Genomic DNA, 22,017 nt, shown 5'->3' on the forward strand with positions numbered 1-22,017 from the left:
ACTATTACTGTTTTGTTCAACGGAGTTTTCAAATTCAAAGTATAGCAACAAATTGACTTATTTTCCAGTTTATTTGAATGTTCTCTTTAGTTTGTTACTGCTGCACCAAATAAAACTAAATACAAATCTTAACTTAAAATTCAACTAATCAGCGTTATCAGAAAATTTCTACAAATTCGTGCTTTTTGAAGCTGACTTTATGAATAGAGAAGTGGGTATAAAGAAACATGGGGAAGTGAAAGCAAAGGGAGGGGGAGCCGCTTTGAGAAAGCAAGAAAAGAAAGGAAGGGAATATGGGGGTGAGAGAGAGTGGGTTGCAAATCAATATTTTCATATCTTCCAATTTAAAAGCGAAGCTTTTTTATAATTAGGTTCGGCCCGTTGTCTGTACGGATAGTTCTTATCGTTAATTTTTAGGTTGTTTTCAAACTTGTCATAAATATTTTTTATCTGATTTTTAGAATACTGATTCCTAGGACAACAGTTTACACTGCACTGTTATAAGCGCAGCATCTCTTATAATTAAGTCCTAAAGATGTAAGTATGTCCTTAAACAGTATCCATTATTTATTTGTTTTGCTACAAATTTACTTACATTTTTGTTTAGACATCTATAAATTTATATTCTGCTTATTCAGCTCTGACACTTTACAAGAGTTAATGGTTGCAAAATTATTAGTCACATTTATTAAATAAGAGAAAAACTAAGATAACATATTAACAACATCCATAAGTAGCAGAGCATAATGAAATCATGGATGAAAGTAATTTAAAGAGCAGAAGTTAGAAAAAATCACAAAATCTTTAACACATTTGCCTTTTAATGTTTTAATCTCAAAATGCTATGCCCATTTTTTCTTAGCAGTTCTATATTTGGTTAAAAGATTTTAAATTTTGTTAAATCTTGAAGAGTTGGCTACAAGATCTTAAATTACTAAAATTTTTAAGCTTGACCGCAAAATAAATCTATGAATCATCCTACTATTAAGTGTTTTAATATCTGTGAAATAAAATCTATTATATTCTGTGTATGTCATATAGTTTTGGACTTGTTTAAATATTAAACAGAACAGATAGACAAAAGTTGTAGAGTGACTGTTACTAAAAATATTTTTTCTCAGTAACTATATTTTTTAACCTTTTCATGACACATAGTAATTATTAAACTTATGATATTTTAAATATTAAATTAAATAAACATTTTATATGATTATAAAGCTATTAAGTACTGCAATAAATATTATCAAGTACTAAATTTTTGCATGGTTATATCTAACAAGACAACAAACAGCTTACATGTCTGAAATATTATAACATTACAGATGATTTCATAAAAAGGATAATTAGGTTTAAAATCCAACGCATATTTAAGGTCCTACCCCAAACGTAGGAGTCCCAAACGTCGGAGTGGACAAACGCAAGAGTCCCAAACGTCGGAGTGGACAAACATAGGAGTGGGAAAAACGTCGGAGTGGACAAACGTCGGAGTGGACATGGCTTAAGTAAAACGCAGGAGTGTCTGCTATTTTAATAATATGACAATTTTGAAATTTTTTTATACCCCTGTCCACAAAATAATGGTTATGGCCGCAGCGCTCGGCTCCCTAGCCTGCCTAGCCGCAGCGCTCGGCCCCCTGGCCTATAACCTAACCTAACCTAACTAAGAAAAATAAGGGGACCGAGGGAGGGGGGGGGGGGAATTGTATAAAAAAAATCAAAATTGAAAAAAAAATTCAAAATTGAAAAAAAAACAAAATTGAAAAAAAAAGAAAAATTAAAAGAAAAATTCAAATCGAAAACATTTTTTTGGGACTCCTGCTTTTGTCCACTCCGACGTTTGTCCCAAAAATCCTACGTTTGTCCACTCCGACGTTTGTCCCACTCCTGCGTTTGTCCCACTCCGACGTTTGGGACTCCTGCGTTTGTCCACTCCGATGTTTTTCCACTCCTACGTTTGTCGTGGAACCATGTTTAAGATACTCTATCTATATTCTTCGGTGCTCACTGTTGCGTGGCCAGATGAAAAAAGTTTATTTTAGTGTTAGGCAAAAATGACTATACAATTGTATCAGTAAGTAGGTTTAATAACATAACACCCTTTGCTAATTTTAAAATCCAACTAAATCTAATTTTTGAGAAAATTAGATTTGAAAATTTTTAGTTAAATTTTCATCCCCTAGGAGTTACCAAACAATCATGACAAGAAAAGCAAAGATTATTGATTTAAAATTTTGAACAAGTTTGCTTTTATAAAGTTCTTCATAAAACCACTCCCGAAGGAAGTTAATCAATGGCCATTTTATCATTTGCTTTGCTAAGGTCACGGAAATTCAGCCTTAAATAAATCTTATATAGAGTGGTTTTATGAAAGACTTCATGAAAGCAAAGTTGTAAAGAATTGAAAAGTATGAATATTTGCTTTTCTTGTCATGATTGTTTGGTAACTCCTAGGGGATGAAAATTGAACCTAAAATTTTCAAATCTAAATTTCTCAAAAGTTAGATTTAGTTGGATATTAAATTAGCAAAGGGTGTTATTAGACCTACTTACTGATACAATTGCAAAGTCATTTTTGCCTAACACTAAAATAAACTTTTTTCTTCTGGCCACGCAACAGTGTGCTCTATGATATACAACCTAGTATTGCAGCGCATTACCTCAACTTTATCAAGCAAGGAAAACAATTTAAAAATTATACAGCATAAAACATTTTGTCCTGAATAATAAATTTACCCTTTATGATTTTTAATTATTGTAAATGTAATGTTATGCCTTTAGGAAGCAAATCCACCAGTCTTTAGATTCTTTACAATAAGACCTTAAAAGAAAAATACTTTCAAAACTAGGAGGTAAAGCAAGCGTATCATTTAGAAGTAGGGGTTTATTGGTTTATATATAAACAGATGGTCTGAACCAAAAAAACAATTTTAATTCAATATATTCAATGTTTATTGTCTTACCTGGGCTATGGGCTGTTAAGGTTAGGTATAAGGTTTGGAGCTTGTGTATATGCTCGGGTCTCACTCGGCTCTGTCGTAGGAGGTGGCGGCTCTTTATAACCTTTAAAAATATATAATTACAGTTTGACTGCTAATGTTATTTTGATTTATGTATCTAAATGGTCAATGAATTTTGTAATAGAGTTTGAAATGCTCATAAAAGCAGTTATAAAACTAGTCAAGCTAGATGGGCAACTTTTCACATTATTATTTATGTCCAGGATTAAGGGGGGGGGGGGGGTTTAATGCAACCATCTCGTAATCAGTGAGCAAATGGCACTTAGAATTCGAATTTTGATCTGGAATTTTGCATGAGTAATCCTTGGTAGGTCTATTTTCCCTAAATTGAACAAAAAGTTGGAAAAGTAACGGCTAACGGCTGGCGGCTCAGCAGTTTAGCCATTTTTAAAACTATTTTCAAGGGAAATCATCACGAAACCTATCTCCACATAATACTCTATGCTGCTCCAAAACGTTTTCAAACGGTTCTAGCCGCTAGTTGCTGGTACTAGAAATCTAAAAATGTTTTTTTTGTATCATTTCACATGATTTAAAGCAAAAATATGTTTCAAAAAGTTGATTCCTACATAATTTATGGCAGATTTGCCCTAAAATAGCCAAAAAACGGCTGAACGGCTGAGCCGTTAGCCGTTACTTTTTCAACTTTTTGTTCGATTTAGAAAAAAATAGACCTACCAAGGATTACTCATGCAAAATTTCAGATCCAAATTCGAATTCTAAGTGCCATTTGCTCACTGATTACGAGATGGTTGCATTAACCCCCTCCCCCCCTTAGCCAAAGCCTTTAATGTGCACACACAGTCGTACTTTTTTCGAGTTTATGAAAAGTACTACTAGAAGGAACATACGTACTAACCTATATCATGATATTTAACAGGATAGGTAAGTTGATTTCCACCGTCCCAGGTATACAGATATCCTCCAGGTCTTAAAAACAACTAGTATTACCAGGGGCTTTGATGCAGCAAATTAATTCTGTATAAAAGTGCCGAAAATTTTGATATTTCAGGTGGCCAATTTGGGATAAACCTTGTTTTGTGATGTAACTAAATGGAAGTGGGTAAGAAGGTGAAGAAATAAAGTGAGTTGGTTTTCACTTAATATTTTTTTTGTCAAAATCCTTGTCCTTTGTGACAGAGTAGAACAAGACCGGATGAAATTAAAAATCGTTTATACTATTTTATGTATATATTTAGTCACTTAACAATAATTGACATAGCTAGGGTGTAAAATAGTTACAAATAACAGGTTTAATAGTAAAGAGGGTAAAATAAAAGGGCAAAATGAGTTTAATAAAAAGTATACCTATTTGAAATGTCTTGTGCATGTCTTCTAGGCATGTACCCCAATACAGTTGTATGTCTGAAACAGGCAAATAAAAACGTTGGAAAAATAAGCAAAATATTAGGATTTTCTATGAAAAAATTTATAGATAAATAGATTAAATCGTGGATAAAATTCTTGAGTGTGAAAACTAAATTTTCTACCTGAATGGATTTGTAAAGGGTAAATCAATCTCCAACATTTGATGGGTATACAAATCTAAAGCCAATCTTATCTAATAAACAAAAAAAATCAAACAAATTAGATTAACATTATTTTTAAATAAAATTCAAACCTTTAATATGAATGCTTTTCCACCTAGCTTATGAATATCTGATATCTTTAAAGCCTTTGATGAAGTTTTACCTTTGTATCTCTTGCATCAGTCCTATCAGCAGCATACAGCACTCCACAAGCTAAATAAGTTTAAGAATCAATTTGTACAAAGCTATGAAACAAATAATTTGTATTTTTTTTCTTTCCTATAAGTATCCTTTTGACTAGTTAAATATATATTAATTTACAAAAAAAACATTACTATGATGAATTTCTAATACGATTATAAAAAAAAAGTTGGGAACCTATAAACATATCAGCGACTAGATTATGATTTAGGGTAATATTCCATCCCCAGATTAGCTCCAGGTTCCAGGCATTTATCTATAAAACATTATAGTATTATCAATTATTCTCTATAACTCACCATGTCTGTCTGTCCATCTGTATCAGGGGGAATGAAATCTATATATTTTCAGAAAAAGGTATCCGGTTTAAAAAAAAGATCAATGAGATATATGACTCACTTTGCCCGTCTGTTTGTTTTGCTTTTAAACTGTAAAATTATTCAATTCAATTACTCTAATTAGTAGGTATATAATGTAAACAATATCACACCTTTAATACTACGGTGTTATTGTTTTCTTTCATAGCCATGATGGCCCACAGCCCATTTTCATCTACACCAAGATCAACATAAATCTAAAACAAACACAGGGTTCAAAGTTTACATAATAATTAAAATAAATCCTTGTATAAAAGCTACAGGATTTCTGTCTGTCTGACTGTTGTGAAGGATCTCCCGAAATGATAAACAGATATTGTTCTCCTTTTTCTTATATGTCAGAGAAGGTTCATAACTATTTTGGAGGAGATTATTTTACTCTCCTAAGAGAAATAGCCCTTAATCGCCAAAAAAATTAAAGCGCTGGGTCGGAGGGCGTAGCCGCTAGTCTTAAATATAAGGCTATATTTATGAAAATAACTCTATAACGATGATTCTGAAGAGACATTTTATTAGTAAAACAATCTACAATTTTATTTTACACCCATGTTTCTTCTGAAGTTACTTTTATTAAAATACTATTAATTTAAATTATTGAGGACAGTGTGTTACTTACAAAACTGATAAGCTTACCTCTCCACCCATTTCAGGATAAAGCCTGGTAAGAAAATCTCCTTCTGCTTTTACAACGTTGTTACAGAACATGTTAGGAGCAACCTAATTTGTTTTCAACAGAAATCAAATATTTTTTTGAAAATATAAAATTATTAACATCAATTATTATTATATTGTATTTGTATAGAAATAATTATTGAATGTTTTCTTTGCGGAATACGACATTTAAATTTTCTCCAAAACTAATTTGAGAATTAGGTAACCTTCATTAAAAATCAAATATATATGATTCATGATATCTTATAGTTTACCAATCCTTTTTGTTTTCCTCTGGGTATTGGAAGACATCTTTCTTCATGTGTTGTCAAGTCTAGTCTCACTAAAAAAAATAAATACAAGGATGACAACGAAGGTGAAGCTGACTGACAAGCGGACATTAACAAAGGGTAATGTATTTTTATTAAGAGACATAATCTTGTTTTAAAAATTGCACATAAATTTGATGTAAACATGTCTTTAAATAGCAAAAACAAGTGTATATAACATTAACGTACTAACGTTTTTATGCTTGATTATAGGGGTTCGGAAAATTCGTTGCCTAAATAATTCAACAAAAAGTAAAATGTCAGAACGGACGGACTTTCTTGTAATAACAATAGAGTAACTATGCTTTTAAAATTGAAAAATCATGCAAAATTTGAAATCCATATGACAAATTTTAAATAATAGGGATGGCCCGACATTAGTTACAAAAAAGCTTCGCTTATTACAAAAATAATAAAATTGTAAAAGAGGACTATCCACGAACAAGAGCAAGTGATTCTGAGCATCTTCCAGCATTGACCCATAGTATTTTTTAGTAAATATACTAGGTTTATGTTTAATATTTGCTTTATCGACTAAAAAGCTAGGTTTCACCATGTTTTTATATGAAAAAAACTTTGAAATGTTAAGCATTGTTTGGTGCAATATCATCGAATGTTTTGATGAGTTCAAACTGTTGCTTAAAAGCTTTGACACACAATAAATTATTGTGATTAAAAATGTATATTTAGAAAAAGGGTAGGTAACTTGTAAACAGTTCAATTAACGTACTTTTGCAATTTACAACATTTGATGCTTTTCTGCAGTATTATTTTATTTTGTCCTTTGAACTCAACAAAGCATTTGCTTTAAAAATTGCTTTACATTTAAGTTTTTTTCATATAAAACCATGGTGAAACCTAACTTTTTAGTCGATAAAGCAAATATTAAACATAAATCTAGTATATTTACTAAAAAATACTATGGGTCAATGCTGGAAGATGCTTAGAATCACTTGCTCTGGTTCGTGGATAGTCCTCTAGGTATCATAATCTAAATACGAAGAAATTCTTACCAATTGCCTCTTTTTCTTTGTTAAAGTAGAAAAATGACCCATTATAAACAACATTAGCAGTTCCCTAAATAAAAATAGTAAAAAAGAAAAAAAAAGAAAACTTTTAAATAAACGTATGAAGAAAACTTACAGTAAAAGGAAGTCTCAAAGTGTGATTTCTAACAACAATATCATCTCTAAAAAAAAGAAATTACTTCACCAATAAATCAATAAAAAACTTAAAACTAATTAGAAATACCTGTATTTTTCTTCTTCTAAGTATTCTCTTACTGAAAATAAACCCATAAAAAATCTTTTTATTTAGTAAAACATACAAACTTTTTGGAAAAATGTTACCAATTCTATTGCTGTTGTCTTCTTTCCCTCCACTTATTGCCCATATCTGAAAAGTAACATATTTTAAACAAAAAATGAATCAACAAAATTTATTCTTGAATGATTAGATTTGATAAAGAGTAAAGAAATATTTTTACTTTGTCATGTTCCTGGAAATATCTTGGGACAGGATCAGAGAACCAGCCTCCATGTTCTTCAGGAGTATATTTCTTAAACACTGGCTTACCAACTGTCTCTATAGTACAGTCCTCTGTTCTACAAAGATTCATACAAATTTTCAATTAATAACTTTAAATTTTGTTATATTTTATTTATTTTCATTTCATATTTTCATAATCAACTTTCCTTGTTTTAATAGCTTCATTTAAATTATTTATTTTATATATGTTTTGTTGATTTTAGATTACAAACAACTTTAGTATTAACTCTTATGTATGCAATTTTTATCAAAGGTTTTGCTAAGGTTCTCATAAAATGGGGCTGTAAAAATTATTTAGGGCAATATAGTTAAGGAACAAAGTTCTTGGGAACAAAATAACAAGAAACAACAAATAAAACATTTTTGCACAAACAAATATTAGAGCAAGAAATTTGATGTGGAAATTTGAAAATAAATTTCTTCCAAAAAGGAGGACTTTTTGATAAAAGACTATTGATCTACATGAAAATATCTAAATAAAATTACTTCCTTTTTTATCATAAGCTCAAACTTCGTGTCTTACTACTGATTAACAAAGATTCAAATAGCATATGAAAAATTTACCAAATACCAAAAAAAATAAAGATCATTTACCTGTTTGTAATACCAGGAAGAGAAGGATCAAAAGCACTAATACCAACTCCAAATATTCTAGCTGAACCTTCACATCTATAAAAAAAATATTTTCAATAATCGTGGACATATTATTGAAGATTTGTCAACTTACGAGCATATTTCTGAACATAGTTTCATCAAACTGCTGGCTCATTTTCTGCTTTTCAGTTGCTTATTCTGCTGGTGATTTATGTGTAGATTTATTTTAAAAAATAACAACTTGCTTTATAAACACTGTTTTCTACAAACTCCATCTGTTAACTTAGAAAAACATTTTTGTCTTCTAATTCATATTTCAATACTGAATATTCCCTACCAATGAGATGAATGTACAAGACAATTATGATAAACAAAACTCTGTCTTTTGTAGATTAAAAACTATTTGTAAGAGAAGATCAGAGAAAATTATTTTGTATTTTATTATTCCTTCCAATTTAAAATCTAACAACTTTAAGCTATTCAATGACAGAACTAATTTACATAGTTTAGGAGTAAGATAAATCTACTGTCTATATCTACAAGAGAGTTTGTTTCTAGCTTACCTGACAGGGCCAACCACGGCACAGTCAGGACAAGGTGGAGGAACAGGACAGACATCAACAAATCCAAGCAGCTCAGGAGAACGGTCACCAAAATATTCAAACTCAAGTTTACCAGTGGGCTTAGGTGGGGGTGGTCGGTTTGGATCCCGCTCTGAAATTAGCAGCTATTTTTATAATTTACGCATATTACATTAGTCATTATATTTACATCATAGGGAAATGAAAATCTTGTTCGTTAAATAACATATAACTTGGGAGGCAGATTAAAAGCCAGGAAGGAACATTAAGTCCCTTACACTTGTCAACTAAAATAGACCATACAGTATACGTTACAAAAAATGACCGGTCTTTAAAATGATCTAGACCCCCCCTGTAATGAAGTTGTAACCTTATTTTATGTGTGTGTGATCTTTATATTTATGTATGATGGTGTTTGTATCAATCAATTAGACTAAAGAACATTTTCCGACATTTAGCAGACTATAAAAGAAAATATTCAAAATGAAAAAATTCAGACCCTTATTTTTTAAAGTAAATTCTACTTAAGCCCAAAAATCACATAGTAAAATTAATTTTAGCCTAGGGGTTATTCAGAGTTTTATCTCAAGCATAAAATTCTGCTTTTATAGACACCTTACTCAGCTTCCTAGCTCTTATACAAGTCATTTGAGCACAAAAAGCATGTATCAAGAATACAAAATCGATGAAATTTTGGCTTTGTGCCCAGGGTGCCCAATTTTCAGATCTCAGCCCACAGAAGGGCTATAAAAAAGTTCTTTAGCTTTTTGGTAATGGCATAAGGAATAAAAAGCAGTTACCATTTGAACTCATAGTCTAAAATGACTTTAGAGTACCCTTGGGGCCCCTAATAGGCTATTTTCGAGACATTTTTGATTTTCGATTTTCAGGATTCCAGGTATGATTCTTTGGTTTGACTTTAGCTAGGGTTGAGATATTGGAGTTTAGTCTTCTTTAACCTCTCACTGTGGTATCTCAGTGTACTATCCTAGCTTGGTAACTTGATATCTCAAATATCAAGGCGCTGAGACAACTTTTAGTGAGACCGTTTCGGTAGAGGTAGGAAAAAATTCACTCAAAATACATAATTGGTTGATTTTTGACATTTTTAATATCTTCTTTTATAGCCTGGAAAATGTTGGTAAATGTTCTTTAATCTCATTTACCGCAACAAACACAAGCATACATATGTATAGAGCACACACACAAAAAATATGGTTAAAACTTTACTAGAAGGGGGGCAATAGCATTTTAAAGACCGGTCATTTTTTGTAACGTATACTGATATTAATGAGGATTAATTCATTGATCAATGTCTTTCTTACCATAAAGTTGAATATTTCCTCTTGTAATTCCCATTTCATTCTTGCTCACACAATAATAAGTCCCTTCGTCTTTTCTGTCCCTAAAAAATAAGAGTTCAAGAAAATGTTTAAAAAATTAAAATTTACAACTTTTCTTTTGTGTTCTGTCAATAACTTACTTTTGGTTTTTCTTATGAGTTTAAGTTTTTATGATTGTTGTCTGTCTTGTTGGTTCCTATGAAAACTTACTTTAATTCCATTGTCAATGTAGTTTTATACTCATATTGAAGCCTTCCTTTGGTACCTGAAAAAAAATAAGAAAATGGAAAAGTATTTTCAAATTAGAATTTATTAAGAAGAAAAAAAAATAGGATTTCTATTTCAAATAAATAATAATAAGTATTACCAACTATAGTATATCGTTCAGAATCAGCCTAACAACATTCAATCAAGTTAATCATGTATAATACAAAGTAGCTTGATGTCTATCCGTCCGTCCGTCTGAAGCTTATAATCTCAGCAACTACTGAACCGATTGGATTCTACTCTTCAGGGAATATATCTACTGGTCCTGTGGTGGTTTTAAGCTATTTTCTTGAGGAGAAAAGACACCAATAAACCCCACCCCTAAAATAATCCCCCCCAATTTCATTCTTTTTCAATAGCTGAAATTAGTGGTAGCAGCTCCAGTAATTTTTTTTTCAAAGCTAGAGGCTAGGGGCGAAGCCGCCAGCATTCATAATATTGAGGTAGTTTTATTTTATAAAAATAAAATCTTTATAATTGCTTTTAATATGTGAATATGCAATTAGCTGCAAGTTTAATAAAGGATCTCTTTTAAAATTCATTGCGTTGCGTTATTTAGAATCTATTTCTAATGCCGATTTATTTTGATGTGATGATTAATTCCTGTAAAAGCTGTCCATCTTTCTCCCAGTAAGAAACAGGAGCCGGCCACGCTTCTACCAAACACTCCATTGTTACCTGCAGATAATAATTTTAAGAAAATAAAGCAATTATTTTCTTAAATGGCCCATCTGAACATTCCCCTTATAAATCCTTAAATAAAAGTAACAGAATTCTTATCTGTGTGTCTGTACCGAAGGATCTCGCTAACTGCTAGATGAGAATGGCTCTTCTTTTCATTGTAATGTCCTGGGAAGGATTATAACTATTTTGGAGGAGGATACAAACACCCTCCCAAGAGTAATTTCCCTAAAATAAACACCCCAACCAAATAAAATTTTCTTTTACTATTCCTTTTTAAAATTATAATACAAAAATTTTAACACCTCTCCTTACCACCTCAATATATATCAGACTGGAAAAATACTAAAATATCTAATTATGTAAAGGAAAGTAACCAGTTGACCAGCACAGCCACCAACAACCTGTTCTCTCACAGCCACAGTTGGTGAATTATTATTATTATAAAGTAACCTGTTGACAGGGGCGTCCAAGCTTTTTTATTTGGTGGGGGGGGGGGGGGTAAAATTTTATATAGTAACCTGTTGACCAGCCCAGCCACCAACAACCTGTTCTCTCACAATCATAGTTGGGGAATTATTATTATTATAAAGTAACCTGTTGACCAGCCCAGCCACCAACAACCTGTTCTCTCACAATCACAGTTGGGGAAACTAAATCATTCAAAATTAGATTAGTTTTCATACAAAATTATGCCTTTTGGAAAAAAAATCTACTGCTATTTTTTCGTCTTCAGACATACAAACTCATAGAACATGATATTATTTTCTAGTGCTTTAGGCCAAAAAAAGTTGAATATCTTATATAAAAATGGTCAAGATATGCAAACTTTCATGAATAAAGGCACACATAAATCCATTCAGACTTACAATTACTACATAGATTGACTATTACCATTAGCAAAAAAAAAATCAAGATCCTTTAAAACAAACACACACACACACACACACAAACTTATGGAGACAATTGTTTAGGTTTAAAAATGTTACCAACAAAGAAAAAATACAAATTCCTAGAAATTAATAGCTTTGGACCCAACGTTGGACTTATTTTTTTATTTGTTTATTAGAATAAAGTCTTACAGTAAACTTCAACTTTGAAGTGTTGAACAGCTACCGGGGGGACACCATTGTTTGCAGTACAGGTGTATGTTCCCATGTGGACACGGTTTATGTGGGTTATGTTCAATACTCCACCAATCACATTAGACACTAAATATAAGAATTAGAAAGATAGGAAACAACAAATTCTTTAGATATTTTTAGTAAATGAAATACCAAATAGAAAAAAGTATAAAAAGAACTCAATTATCGAGGGATCTTAAAGGATAAGACATTAGACAATAAACTAATGTACATTGTACATGCCCAATGATGCTTATTACAATTACCCATTCTCTAGATTAAAATAATTGATTGAAAAGTGTAGACACTATTAATTTGGAAACAACCTATAAATTCAATTAATGTACTTAAAGTTTTTAAGATAACGTGGTTAAAAAACAGTCTTTTTGTATTAGAGAAACTACAAAATGTTATTAAAACTGTAGACTGAGGAGAGACTTTAGTGATAAGACATCATCATTAAGAAATAGTTAATGCATAGTTACCATAATAAAATTTATTAGATATTTTATATTTAAACTTTTACAATATTTATAGAATTCTTACTTCTTAAAGATTTCCCCTCAATTATTGTATGGTTATCTGTTCTACTCCAACTAAAGTAAAACATACATGTGTACAGCTACCAAATCTTGATAAGATAGTATAAGAAAAAAACACATAAACATAAAAATTTTAGTTTATAATTGACCTGACAACTGGTTTAGGGTCTCCAGCGACTGCGCAGGTCAGCTTTAGTAGTTCTCTTTCCTTGTATGAATAAAAAAAAACTTGAAATATTTTTCACATTTTCAATATATATTCTTAGATAACGTTTAGTAGTTTCATATTTTAGTTTTAGTTTAAATCCGTGAATAAACTTAAAAGATATAGCCACTTTTTCTTATGTTAATATGACGTTTAGCATGAGTTATGGAAGTTAAGAACAAGACCTAACTATAGAGTATCTGTGCTATCAAAAATCCTAACACTAAGGAAATAGTTTATTTACTTTAACTATAACGGGACGCTCTAGGTTTGCTTTGTCAGGATTACTGATTGATGGAGGTATAAGCAAGTGTTCAACTTGTTCACATTCCTCGTCATTCCGACCTAAATACATCATGAACGAAAACAACTTTAGAACTGCCAACAAAAATAAAAAGGAAGATGGGGCTTTGTTTATTTGAGAACAGACTGATGAAACAAGGGGGTAATTAAATGAATGCTAATTTGGTTATCAGAATCTCCACATAGGATTTTAGCCGTCTTTCTCTAGTTACAGCCGAGCAAATTACGTTTTCCTTATCGTACAATCATAAGGACGACAGACAGCGTGTGTTGTAGAGTAGCATATATTCTAAAAATATAAGCAGTTTGTAGGTTATTGATGAGCACCAACGAATACAGAAAAAAGATTAATTTAACCTCTGAGTTAAATTATCAACTCTACCTTGAAGATATACAATACTACTATTATTATAGACAGCTATTACACAACTATTACGTGATTCTAGCATAGAAAGTTAACCCTTCCAATGTTAATTTTCTTACCTGGAACTTTCCAAGCACAAACTCCTGGATCTCCGACCCTGCCAGGTTCTCCATGCTCTCCAGCCCGTCCTCTTGGTCCAGGTAGACCACGTTCTCCACGGAGACCTGGTGGTCCAATAGGTCCAGTGGATCCGTCCTCACCATTCTGTTTTATAAATATTATAAAAGATATATTGTGGAGCTTGTGCTGGCCCTAGTGGCTATACAAAAGTGTCTCGTCCTTCTTCATGGCTACATAAGTCCAAGCACTAAGGAACAATAGCTACACACACACATAAACACAAAGATATATAAAAATATCCTTTTATCCAGTTCCAATAACTTACCTTTCCATCTTTCCCGGAATCGCCAGGTTTTCCAGGCTGGCCGGGAAATCCGTCCAATCCAGGTAAACCATCCATACCATTTCTACCTGAATAAAAATGTATCCTCCATTTCACTAAAGGTGATAGATTTAATTTGAAATAATAATGCAATAAAGGTTGAATTATTTTTTTTTATTTTTATTTTTTTTTTTTTTGGGGGGGGGGGGGCTACAAACCTACATATGTGTATTGTGTATTGTGTAATCTATTAACAAAGAATGTAACTATGTCTAGCAACAGACCATATAAAAAAGCCCGTATAAAATCATTAGACTCAAATTGATATAGTTCATAATAGATTAGAAGTTTTTTTTCAATTAACATCATTTGTAGCAGGTTTTTGCTTAATCTAAAAACAAAAACAATAGGTAATAACCTGGTACACCATCTAATCCAGGTTCTCCAGGAAGTCCATCCCTGCCATCCAGACCAGATCTTCCATGTTTACCCTTGGGACCTCTTGGTCCTGGAGGACCTATAACTCCAGCATGGCCTCGACTACCCTGCAAAATTATTTTAGCAGTTTTATTTATATATACAGCATGACCCTCAAAAAAGTATTTTTAAGCATCTGCAGCCCTTATTTCTCAATGAATTATTAAAAAATGCATATGTCCTTGTTCTCTATAGTATTCCACGTGGGTAGATATAAAAATATTTTTTTTACCTCCATTAACACCGGAGATTTTTAGTGCTAAAGTTTTGAAAAAGTTACTGAGGAAAAAGTAACTTTTAACATGAAACGACTTTTTTAGCAAAATTAGGCTAGAAATCCTTTTATTTTTGTTACTAGCAGAAACTTTATACAAAAATGAAATAAAGAATTTAGTTTTTGAGTAAAAAGCATTTTTTTACACATATTTTTTGAGTCTTTTTAGTTTAATGATATTTTGAAAAACTTACTTATTAGGCAAAATTGTTTAAGATTAAAAAAAACCAAATAAATCTCTATGAATATAGCAGGAAAATTGTTTTTGTTTCACAATCCTAACTTTAATAACAAAAAAGTTATAAAGAAAATAAAAATAAACATAATGATTTTTTAGTCTAAAAAGCTTAATTTACCCCCTATTAAATAATTGAGATGTCAGAAAAGTAGGCGGAGCAACTGTCATAATTAATCCTTTTCTATAAATAAGGGTTAATAAATAACCTAAAATTTGCAAATAATCAATTCATCCAGTAGTATTTTTTGCCATTAAAAATTTATATTTTTTGGTGGAATAAAAAAGAAATATTTAGTTAACTTGTTTTTCTGTGTGTCTCATTATTCAGTTGCCAGAAAAACATAATATAACCATCCAAAAAATAAGAGAAACAAAAAAAAATTCTTTTTCTCAGTCACTTTTTCAAAACTTTAGCTCTAAAAATCTCCGGTGTTAATGGAGGTAAAAAAAATATTTTTATATCTACTTACGTGGAATACTATGGAGAACAAGGACATATGCATTTTTTAATAATTCATTGAGAAATAAGGGCTGCAGATGCTTAAAAATACTTTTTTTGAGGGTCATGCTGTATAGTTAAATAAAAATTACATTTGCCAAATTTATTTGTTCTACAAAAAGTTTTTTTTATGCTATTTTTTATACTATGTAAGGTTGGCGTTGCATGGATAGGTCTCAGTAAGAAGGGAGGGGGTCAGTGGTCCAATTATATAACCCTCAACCCAAATTTCTTATTTTTGGTTTTTAAGGACATTGCGACATTAAAGAGAAAACAAGGACGCTAAGTTTAATACTTATCTGCAACAAAATATAAGTGTACCTTTAATCCTGAAGGGCCGCCAGGTCCTGTTTCTCCTTTGTCCCCTTTCAAGCCTGGAACTCCAGGAATACCTGGATCCCCTGCCTTACCTGATATCATTAGAAAGAGTTATCTTACAAATTTGGATAAATAGAACAAATATAAATGATTTAAAGGGATAAAAAAGGAATAAGGAATAATACATAGAAACTAACCTACTAAATAATGTAGTACGATTTTCGTAGTTTTGTAGTTTTTCGTTAAGATAAGGTTAACCACTGAACCGATTCATAACTTTATTAAGTGGAGCTTTAAATAACTTAGAAAGAATAGTTAGGCTATTTTATTTTTTTTATTAGAGACTTGGAACAGTATTAGACTATTATTTACCAACTTCCTCCCCCTTTAGAGACAAAGCCCCTAGATGCTAGTGGACAAGCTACTATTATCCAATGAAAATAATAATCTGAATAATATTCTACTTCTTCTTAACGCATAATTGATTTACTTCAATATCATTATCAAAACTTTTTGTAAATAAATATTTTATTTATGCTTGGCAGCTAATGAAATTTCCAAATGAAAATATTTTACCTGGCGGACAATACTCTTTTGTAGAGGCACAAAACTCTTGGATTGCTTCTACCTATTCAATAAACTACAACCATATTGTACAAAAATTACTTTTGAGAAGTTAATTCTTAAATTGTTATATATTCTACAAAAAAAAAAGATTACAAATCTTAGTATCTGAACTAGCCTAATGCACTTTGTTGATTTGATTTCCAACAGGTGAACTAAAGTACATCAATTCACAAAGATGATAATTACCGGAATTCTGGAAAAGGAAGTTAGCCAAACCCAGGGATTATTAGGATCTTCTGGCGCGTCCCCTAATTCTTCCTAAATAAAAAATAAAATTCATAATAATAAGGTCAAAATAGCCAAGTTCTTTCATGTTTTATTTTATAACAAAGACAACAGAACAAGCTGGATGTATAACTATTATCTTGGGGGGTAATTGTCCTTATTCCTATCCAGAGCAGAAAAGAAATCTTTTAAGAAAAAGAGACACGTAACCATAGACATACTGCTGCTTTATTGATAACATTAATTTCTTGATGATAGATTATAGTTAAAAGTTGAAAAATATACCTTTAGTTTAGGATGTATGAACTCAACACTTCTTCCAGTTTTCCTAATTTCTCTTCTGTTCCTGGAGGCAGAATCAGAATTTGTACCTGTATCACTGCCTCCAGTGTCCTCGTTCTCAGAAATATCATCTGCTCCTGCAATTTTAAGCATGAATTAGAGCATCCAATAGTAAAGTAGCAAATAAAGAAAAACTTTACAATTTTAATTAAAAAGCTAAACAAACGGAGAACAAAAGTCAGAGTTTCTTCTTATTAATTTCTGGATGTTATCTCACAAATTCCTTTTCTCTACAGACAGTCGGGTGCACAAAAATAATTATGAAGTAGATTTTTTTCTCCTATAACCGCCAAGTTAATAACTTTAATAAACTATAATTTGAATCAAAGAGAATATTTGCTCCTAATAAGTACCCAAATTACAATTACAATACTAAAAAAAAAACTTGAGTTCATATTTGGAATATTTTGATATGACAAATAAAAAGAAATATTAACTACAGTTTATTTAATATTTGATGGAACTTTGCTAAGTTGCTTACCTTTTACATTAAAAGTACCGCCAGGCTCCAAAACATAATTTTTTAACCGTGCATCTATTCTCTAAAAAAATTGCGTGAAAATAGTTTTTCAAACATTATATATCTTTTACTGTGTTCATTTAAAGTACTTCACTAATTACAATTACCTCATCAAGAACTTCAAAATTATTAAATGAAGGATCCAAGTTTGTTGTTAGAAGAACGTAGATATGCAGACCAATACTAAATAAAATAGAAAATGTTTTTATTCTGCAAAACAGATGGGTAAATTTTTAACATTATCTGCCACTATATATAGGTAACAAGCATCTAAGGGCTTTATTTTTCAAGAGGTAGATGAGATGAGGGCTAGAAAAATAGCTTAAAATCATCCCAAGAGTTAAACATGAAAATAAAATATCCAAAAACTACACAGGACCTATGTGAAGCTTCCATAAACTGGAGAACTTAATCGATTCAGAAGTTATTAAAATTATAAACCACATACAAAAAATCTTACTACTTTACATCATAGGATTGTGTTTTACTAAATTTCTTTAAATTTTCAAATTGCTTAGCGTCATATGAAATAACCTGATATGCCTATCATAATTAATGAAAATATCCATTAATTTAAGAGCAGATAGAAATAATCCTTCACTTCTTTTAATTTCTTTCAGTAATGAGGGGGGTTTCAATTTTCGAGAGGACCAGGAGACAAAGTAACCACTATAATTGTAATAAGTATAAATAAAGTGACATACCTTACTGTTGTTAATAAATATAGAATATTTATATGAAAACTATGTAATACACAATCAATAACTTTTTCTATATAATAATCTAAATCTAGACGTAATTAGGTTTAAGGCCAAAATACCAAGACCAAACAGTTTTAAAAAAAATCATTTTTGAAACTATCACAAAGGGGGGTTTTTTAATGCAACCATCTCGTAATCAGTGATTAAATAGCACTTAGAATTCGAATTTCGATCTAAACTTTTCATGAGTAGTCCTTGGTGGGTCTATTTTCCCTAAATCGAACAAAAAGTTGGAAAAGTAACGGCTAACGGCTGGCGGCTCAGCCGTTTTGCCATTTTTTGGATTTCTATATTGCAAATTAGTCACGAAACCTACCTCCACATAATACTCTTTTCCACTCCAAAACGCTATCAAACGGTTTTAGACGGTAGCTTTTGGTACTAGAAGTTTTAAAAATGGTTATTACAAAAAACGGCTAAACGACTGAGCCGCCAGCCGTTACTTTTCCAACTTTTTGTTCGATTTAGGGAAAATAGACCTACCAAGGATTACTCATGCTAAAGTTCAGATCGAAATTCGAATTCTAAGTGCCATTTAATCACTGATTACGAGATGGTTAAAAACCCCCCCTTAAATTGCTAACTTTTTAATCAATCTATACTTTTAGAAATTAGTTTTGTTAAAAGAAACGTACAGAAGAGAAGTGTATTCACCCCTCTGGTAAATTATAGTTTGTATATACACTCCACCACCCAACTTGGAACGATCTTCACCGCTCTAAAAAAACCAAAAGGGTAGTCATGTTGAAAAAAAAAGTCACCCCCCCCCTCCCACCATCTTAAGATGATGTAAAAAATTTTGGCTCCGCTTCGCGCACCTACTGACAAAACCCGTGTTTGTAAATATTGTTATTGATTTAATTCCTATGTGAATGTCCAACCGTGACAAAAGTATCAACTTTTTGTGCTGGCATTTTTAATTTAGTTTATTACACTGAGTCACAATTTATCATGATAAAACTCATACACACTCATATAGTTGTGTTTGTTTGGTAAATATAATATCTCAGTATATATATCACGAGATAAGAGATATGATAAACTGATGTCAAGATTTGTTTGGGCATCTTCATATTAGTGTTCACACATTTTACAAACATTTTTTATTGTGGATAATTTTAATAATGTTAAAAATCGACCATCGAGTTTTAGAAAAGGATGTTCGCTGATGACCTGTAGGGATAGAGCTTCCGCTGGGGGGTAGAAACACTTATTTTTAAAAGAACGTCAGGGTATTAAAGTTTTTTAATGATATTTAGAAAAATCTTATTTATTTTTATACATATGTCAAGCTTTTTAAAAGTAGTTAAATGAGAAAATTACTTTTAGGGGAGTATGAAAACTCTTTGAATCCCCTTAATGCAACTACTACAAAAATGTATACTACATACCAAAATGTTACAATATATTCATTGTAAAAGCGACAACAGTTAACAATCAAAAACATATAATTAAATTCGCTGTTTTTTGAGACAATATAGTTCCATCTATTTATGATTTGTCTACATATGTTTACTCAAGTAAACAAATCAGCTAATTATCAAGGACGCCTCCTCTTAGTGGGTATACATTTTATTGTAAACTAAAAAAAAATTTAACTTTAATAAAAATCGGATTGACACTGTTCTAACTTAAGAGCAAGAATTTTATTAAAAGATAAAAAAAAATGCTAGAACTTTTATTCAACTCATAAACAGGACTCGTCAGCCGGGTTATACATTGAGCCACTTAATTATCTGAAAGTGTAGGAATTAACCTGTCCAATTTGGGATAATTCTATAAACATTTTTAACATTTGTTTTTAGCTTTCGAAAGACAGCCGAACCGTGATTTTTCTCGATAAACCAAACTGTCATTTACAAGGGTAATAAAAAAAATGCGCAAATGGGCATCCTATTTTTTGGTGGGTGGGGTGATCTATTGAATAATTTGTAAATTTCTGATAAGTTGAACATAGTAACTAAAATATGGAAGCTGATATCCTCCAAAGAGATGACGACTTTGTATGCAAAACTGTTATCGTGATTTTTAAAGTAGGACATTTAATTATGAATAAAATTGTGGCACAAAATATGTATTTGTATTCATACTGCATGTGTCATACTAATCTTAGCAGCGTTTATTTTATGTTTATGTTTTCATTTGCACTTAGGCACAAAAAATAGAAATCTAATTAATACTGAAAACAAATTAGAACTATTTAAAAAATATAGGATTTTTGCATTGATTTACTAAGAATTTCTAATCTAGTCTTTTCCTAAAATTGAACAAGACGGTCAACGTGCAAATACTCAAAATATTTTGTTTTTTGGTTTTAAACCTTTGTCCAAGTAAACAAGTTATCTTGTAGATAATTGAATTAATACTTGATTTTAAGATACATCTATATCGTGAAAATCTTAATACTAATTCCATTGCATATGAACAAACTTGAAATCTTAAAATTAATAATACTCGAATTGTGCTAACCTTGCTTTCAAAAAAAGTTTCCTTTGGCATTTTCATCTGAAAAAAAATTAAGTTTGCTTTTTGTAATCTTGTAAATTTCCTATTTATTTTGTGTTTATTTCTTATTATTGTTGACTTTCTCTCTTCCAAAATGTCTTCTCCCGCCAGAGTAATAAGGAAAGATCTGAAACAGATAGAAGTTAAGTCATTTTTAAAGAATCAGCATCGCGTGTCATGAAGCATCATTATAATCGGGTCAATTTTGTTTATAATTAAAGCAAAAGCCTATCATGATGAATAAAGAATTAGCCCAAAAAATATGATAAAAATCTGTTTTAGATACTTGTATACAGGTAATATGATGTCTGTCTGTGTGTATGTACCGAAGGATCTCGCTGATCACTGGCCTGATATGGTTCTTCTATTCAATGAAGCTTATCATAGGTCCAGGGAAAGTGCATAAATATTTTGTAGAGGGCGAACCGTAACCTCCCAAGAAAAATCCACCCCCTTTTTTAAAAGCAAAGCTTTTCTATAATTAGGGGCGGTCCGTCCGTCCGTCCGTACGTCCGTCCGAGATAGATAGCTTTTATTCGTTAATTTAGGCATGTTAGAATGTCCTATCGATTTCAAACTTTGCATGATGATTCCTGTAGTAGTTAGGTACGATTTAGAAAGCGTAGCAACTCTACAATCATTACCAGAATGTCCGTACGTCCATTTTAAACATGTGTATTTTTCTACTTTTTTAACAACAAATTTTTATGTGATATAATTATCCGTTTGATCTGATTTTTGGATATTGATTCCTGGAACAACAAAGAACAATATTATAAGCGAAGCAACTCTATAATCAAGTCCTAAAAATGTAAGTATGTCCATAAACATTATCCCGTATCGAGCAGTTTTTCAACAAATTTAATTACAATTTTGCTTCGACTCTTATACTTTTATATTCTGATTATTCAGTTCAGACACTATACAAGTGTTAATGTCCGTTTGTCCTACCGTTTCAGTGCTTCGCTTTTATGGATGTTGTCATCCTTGTTTAATGAAGCTTAAATGTAAAGTGGAGGGTCGACTCCACCACCCCCTTTACGTTTTTTCCTTAAGTGTCTCTAGAGGCCTCTAGATGCGGTGTTGAAAAAAATATATAATACTGTGCTAAAATTAAAAATACCTGACCTGCC

General features: G+C 31.2%; 1 protein-coding gene across 2 annotated transcripts; it reads right to left on the minus strand.

The window, feature by feature from the left end:
- Positions 1–557: 557 nt before the first annotated feature.
- On the minus strand, positions 558–19,403 carry LOC145311676 (uncharacterized). 2 transcript variants are annotated; one of them, XR_013876756.1, is made up of 38 exons: positions 19,244–19,402; positions 18,323–18,361; positions 17,726–17,801; positions 17,580–17,640; positions 17,042–17,175; positions 16,718–16,789; positions 16,481–16,532; positions 15,908–15,996; positions 14,517–14,643; positions 14,102–14,187; positions 13,776–13,920; positions 13,234–13,334; positions 12,934–12,992; positions 12,789–12,838; positions 12,201–12,329; positions 11,716–11,771; positions 11,040–11,115; positions 10,538–10,564; positions 10,381–10,435; positions 10,153–10,232; positions 8,810–8,960; positions 8,247–8,321; positions 7,591–7,708; positions 7,454–7,499; positions 7,356–7,386; positions 7,248–7,293; positions 7,118–7,181; positions 6,051–6,118; positions 5,758–5,841; positions 5,238–5,321; positions 4,925–5,003; positions 4,710–4,759; positions 4,508–4,578; positions 4,326–4,382; positions 3,877–3,947; positions 2,961–3,060; positions 2,773–2,818; positions 558–1,300 (listed from the first exon to the last, which is right to left on the minus strand). XR_013876756.1 is itself a non-coding variant. In XM_080150640.1 (37 exons), the coding sequence occupies exons 1-36, from the start codon at positions 19,291–19,293 to the stop codon at positions 2,966–2,968; spliced, it is 2,754 nt and encodes a 917-aa protein (XP_080006766.1). In that variant the 5' UTR covers positions 19,294–19,403; the 3' UTR covers positions 1,112–1,300; positions 2,961–2,965. The 2 variants fall into 2 exon arrangements, 1 of the variants encoding a protein (XP_080006766.1); XM_080150640.1 differs by lacking the exon at positions 2,773–2,818 and having other exon boundaries at positions 1,112–1,300; positions 19,244–19,403.
- Positions 19,404–22,017: the final 2,614 nt, after the last annotated feature.

This window comes from Acartia tonsa, chromosome 2 (assembly GCF_053477335.1).
Source record: "Acartia tonsa isolate MP-2025a chromosome 2, ASM5347733v1, whole genome shotgun sequence".
NCBI classification, from domain to species: Eukaryota; Metazoa; Arthropoda; class Copepoda; order Calanoida; family Acartiidae; genus Acartia; species Acartia tonsa.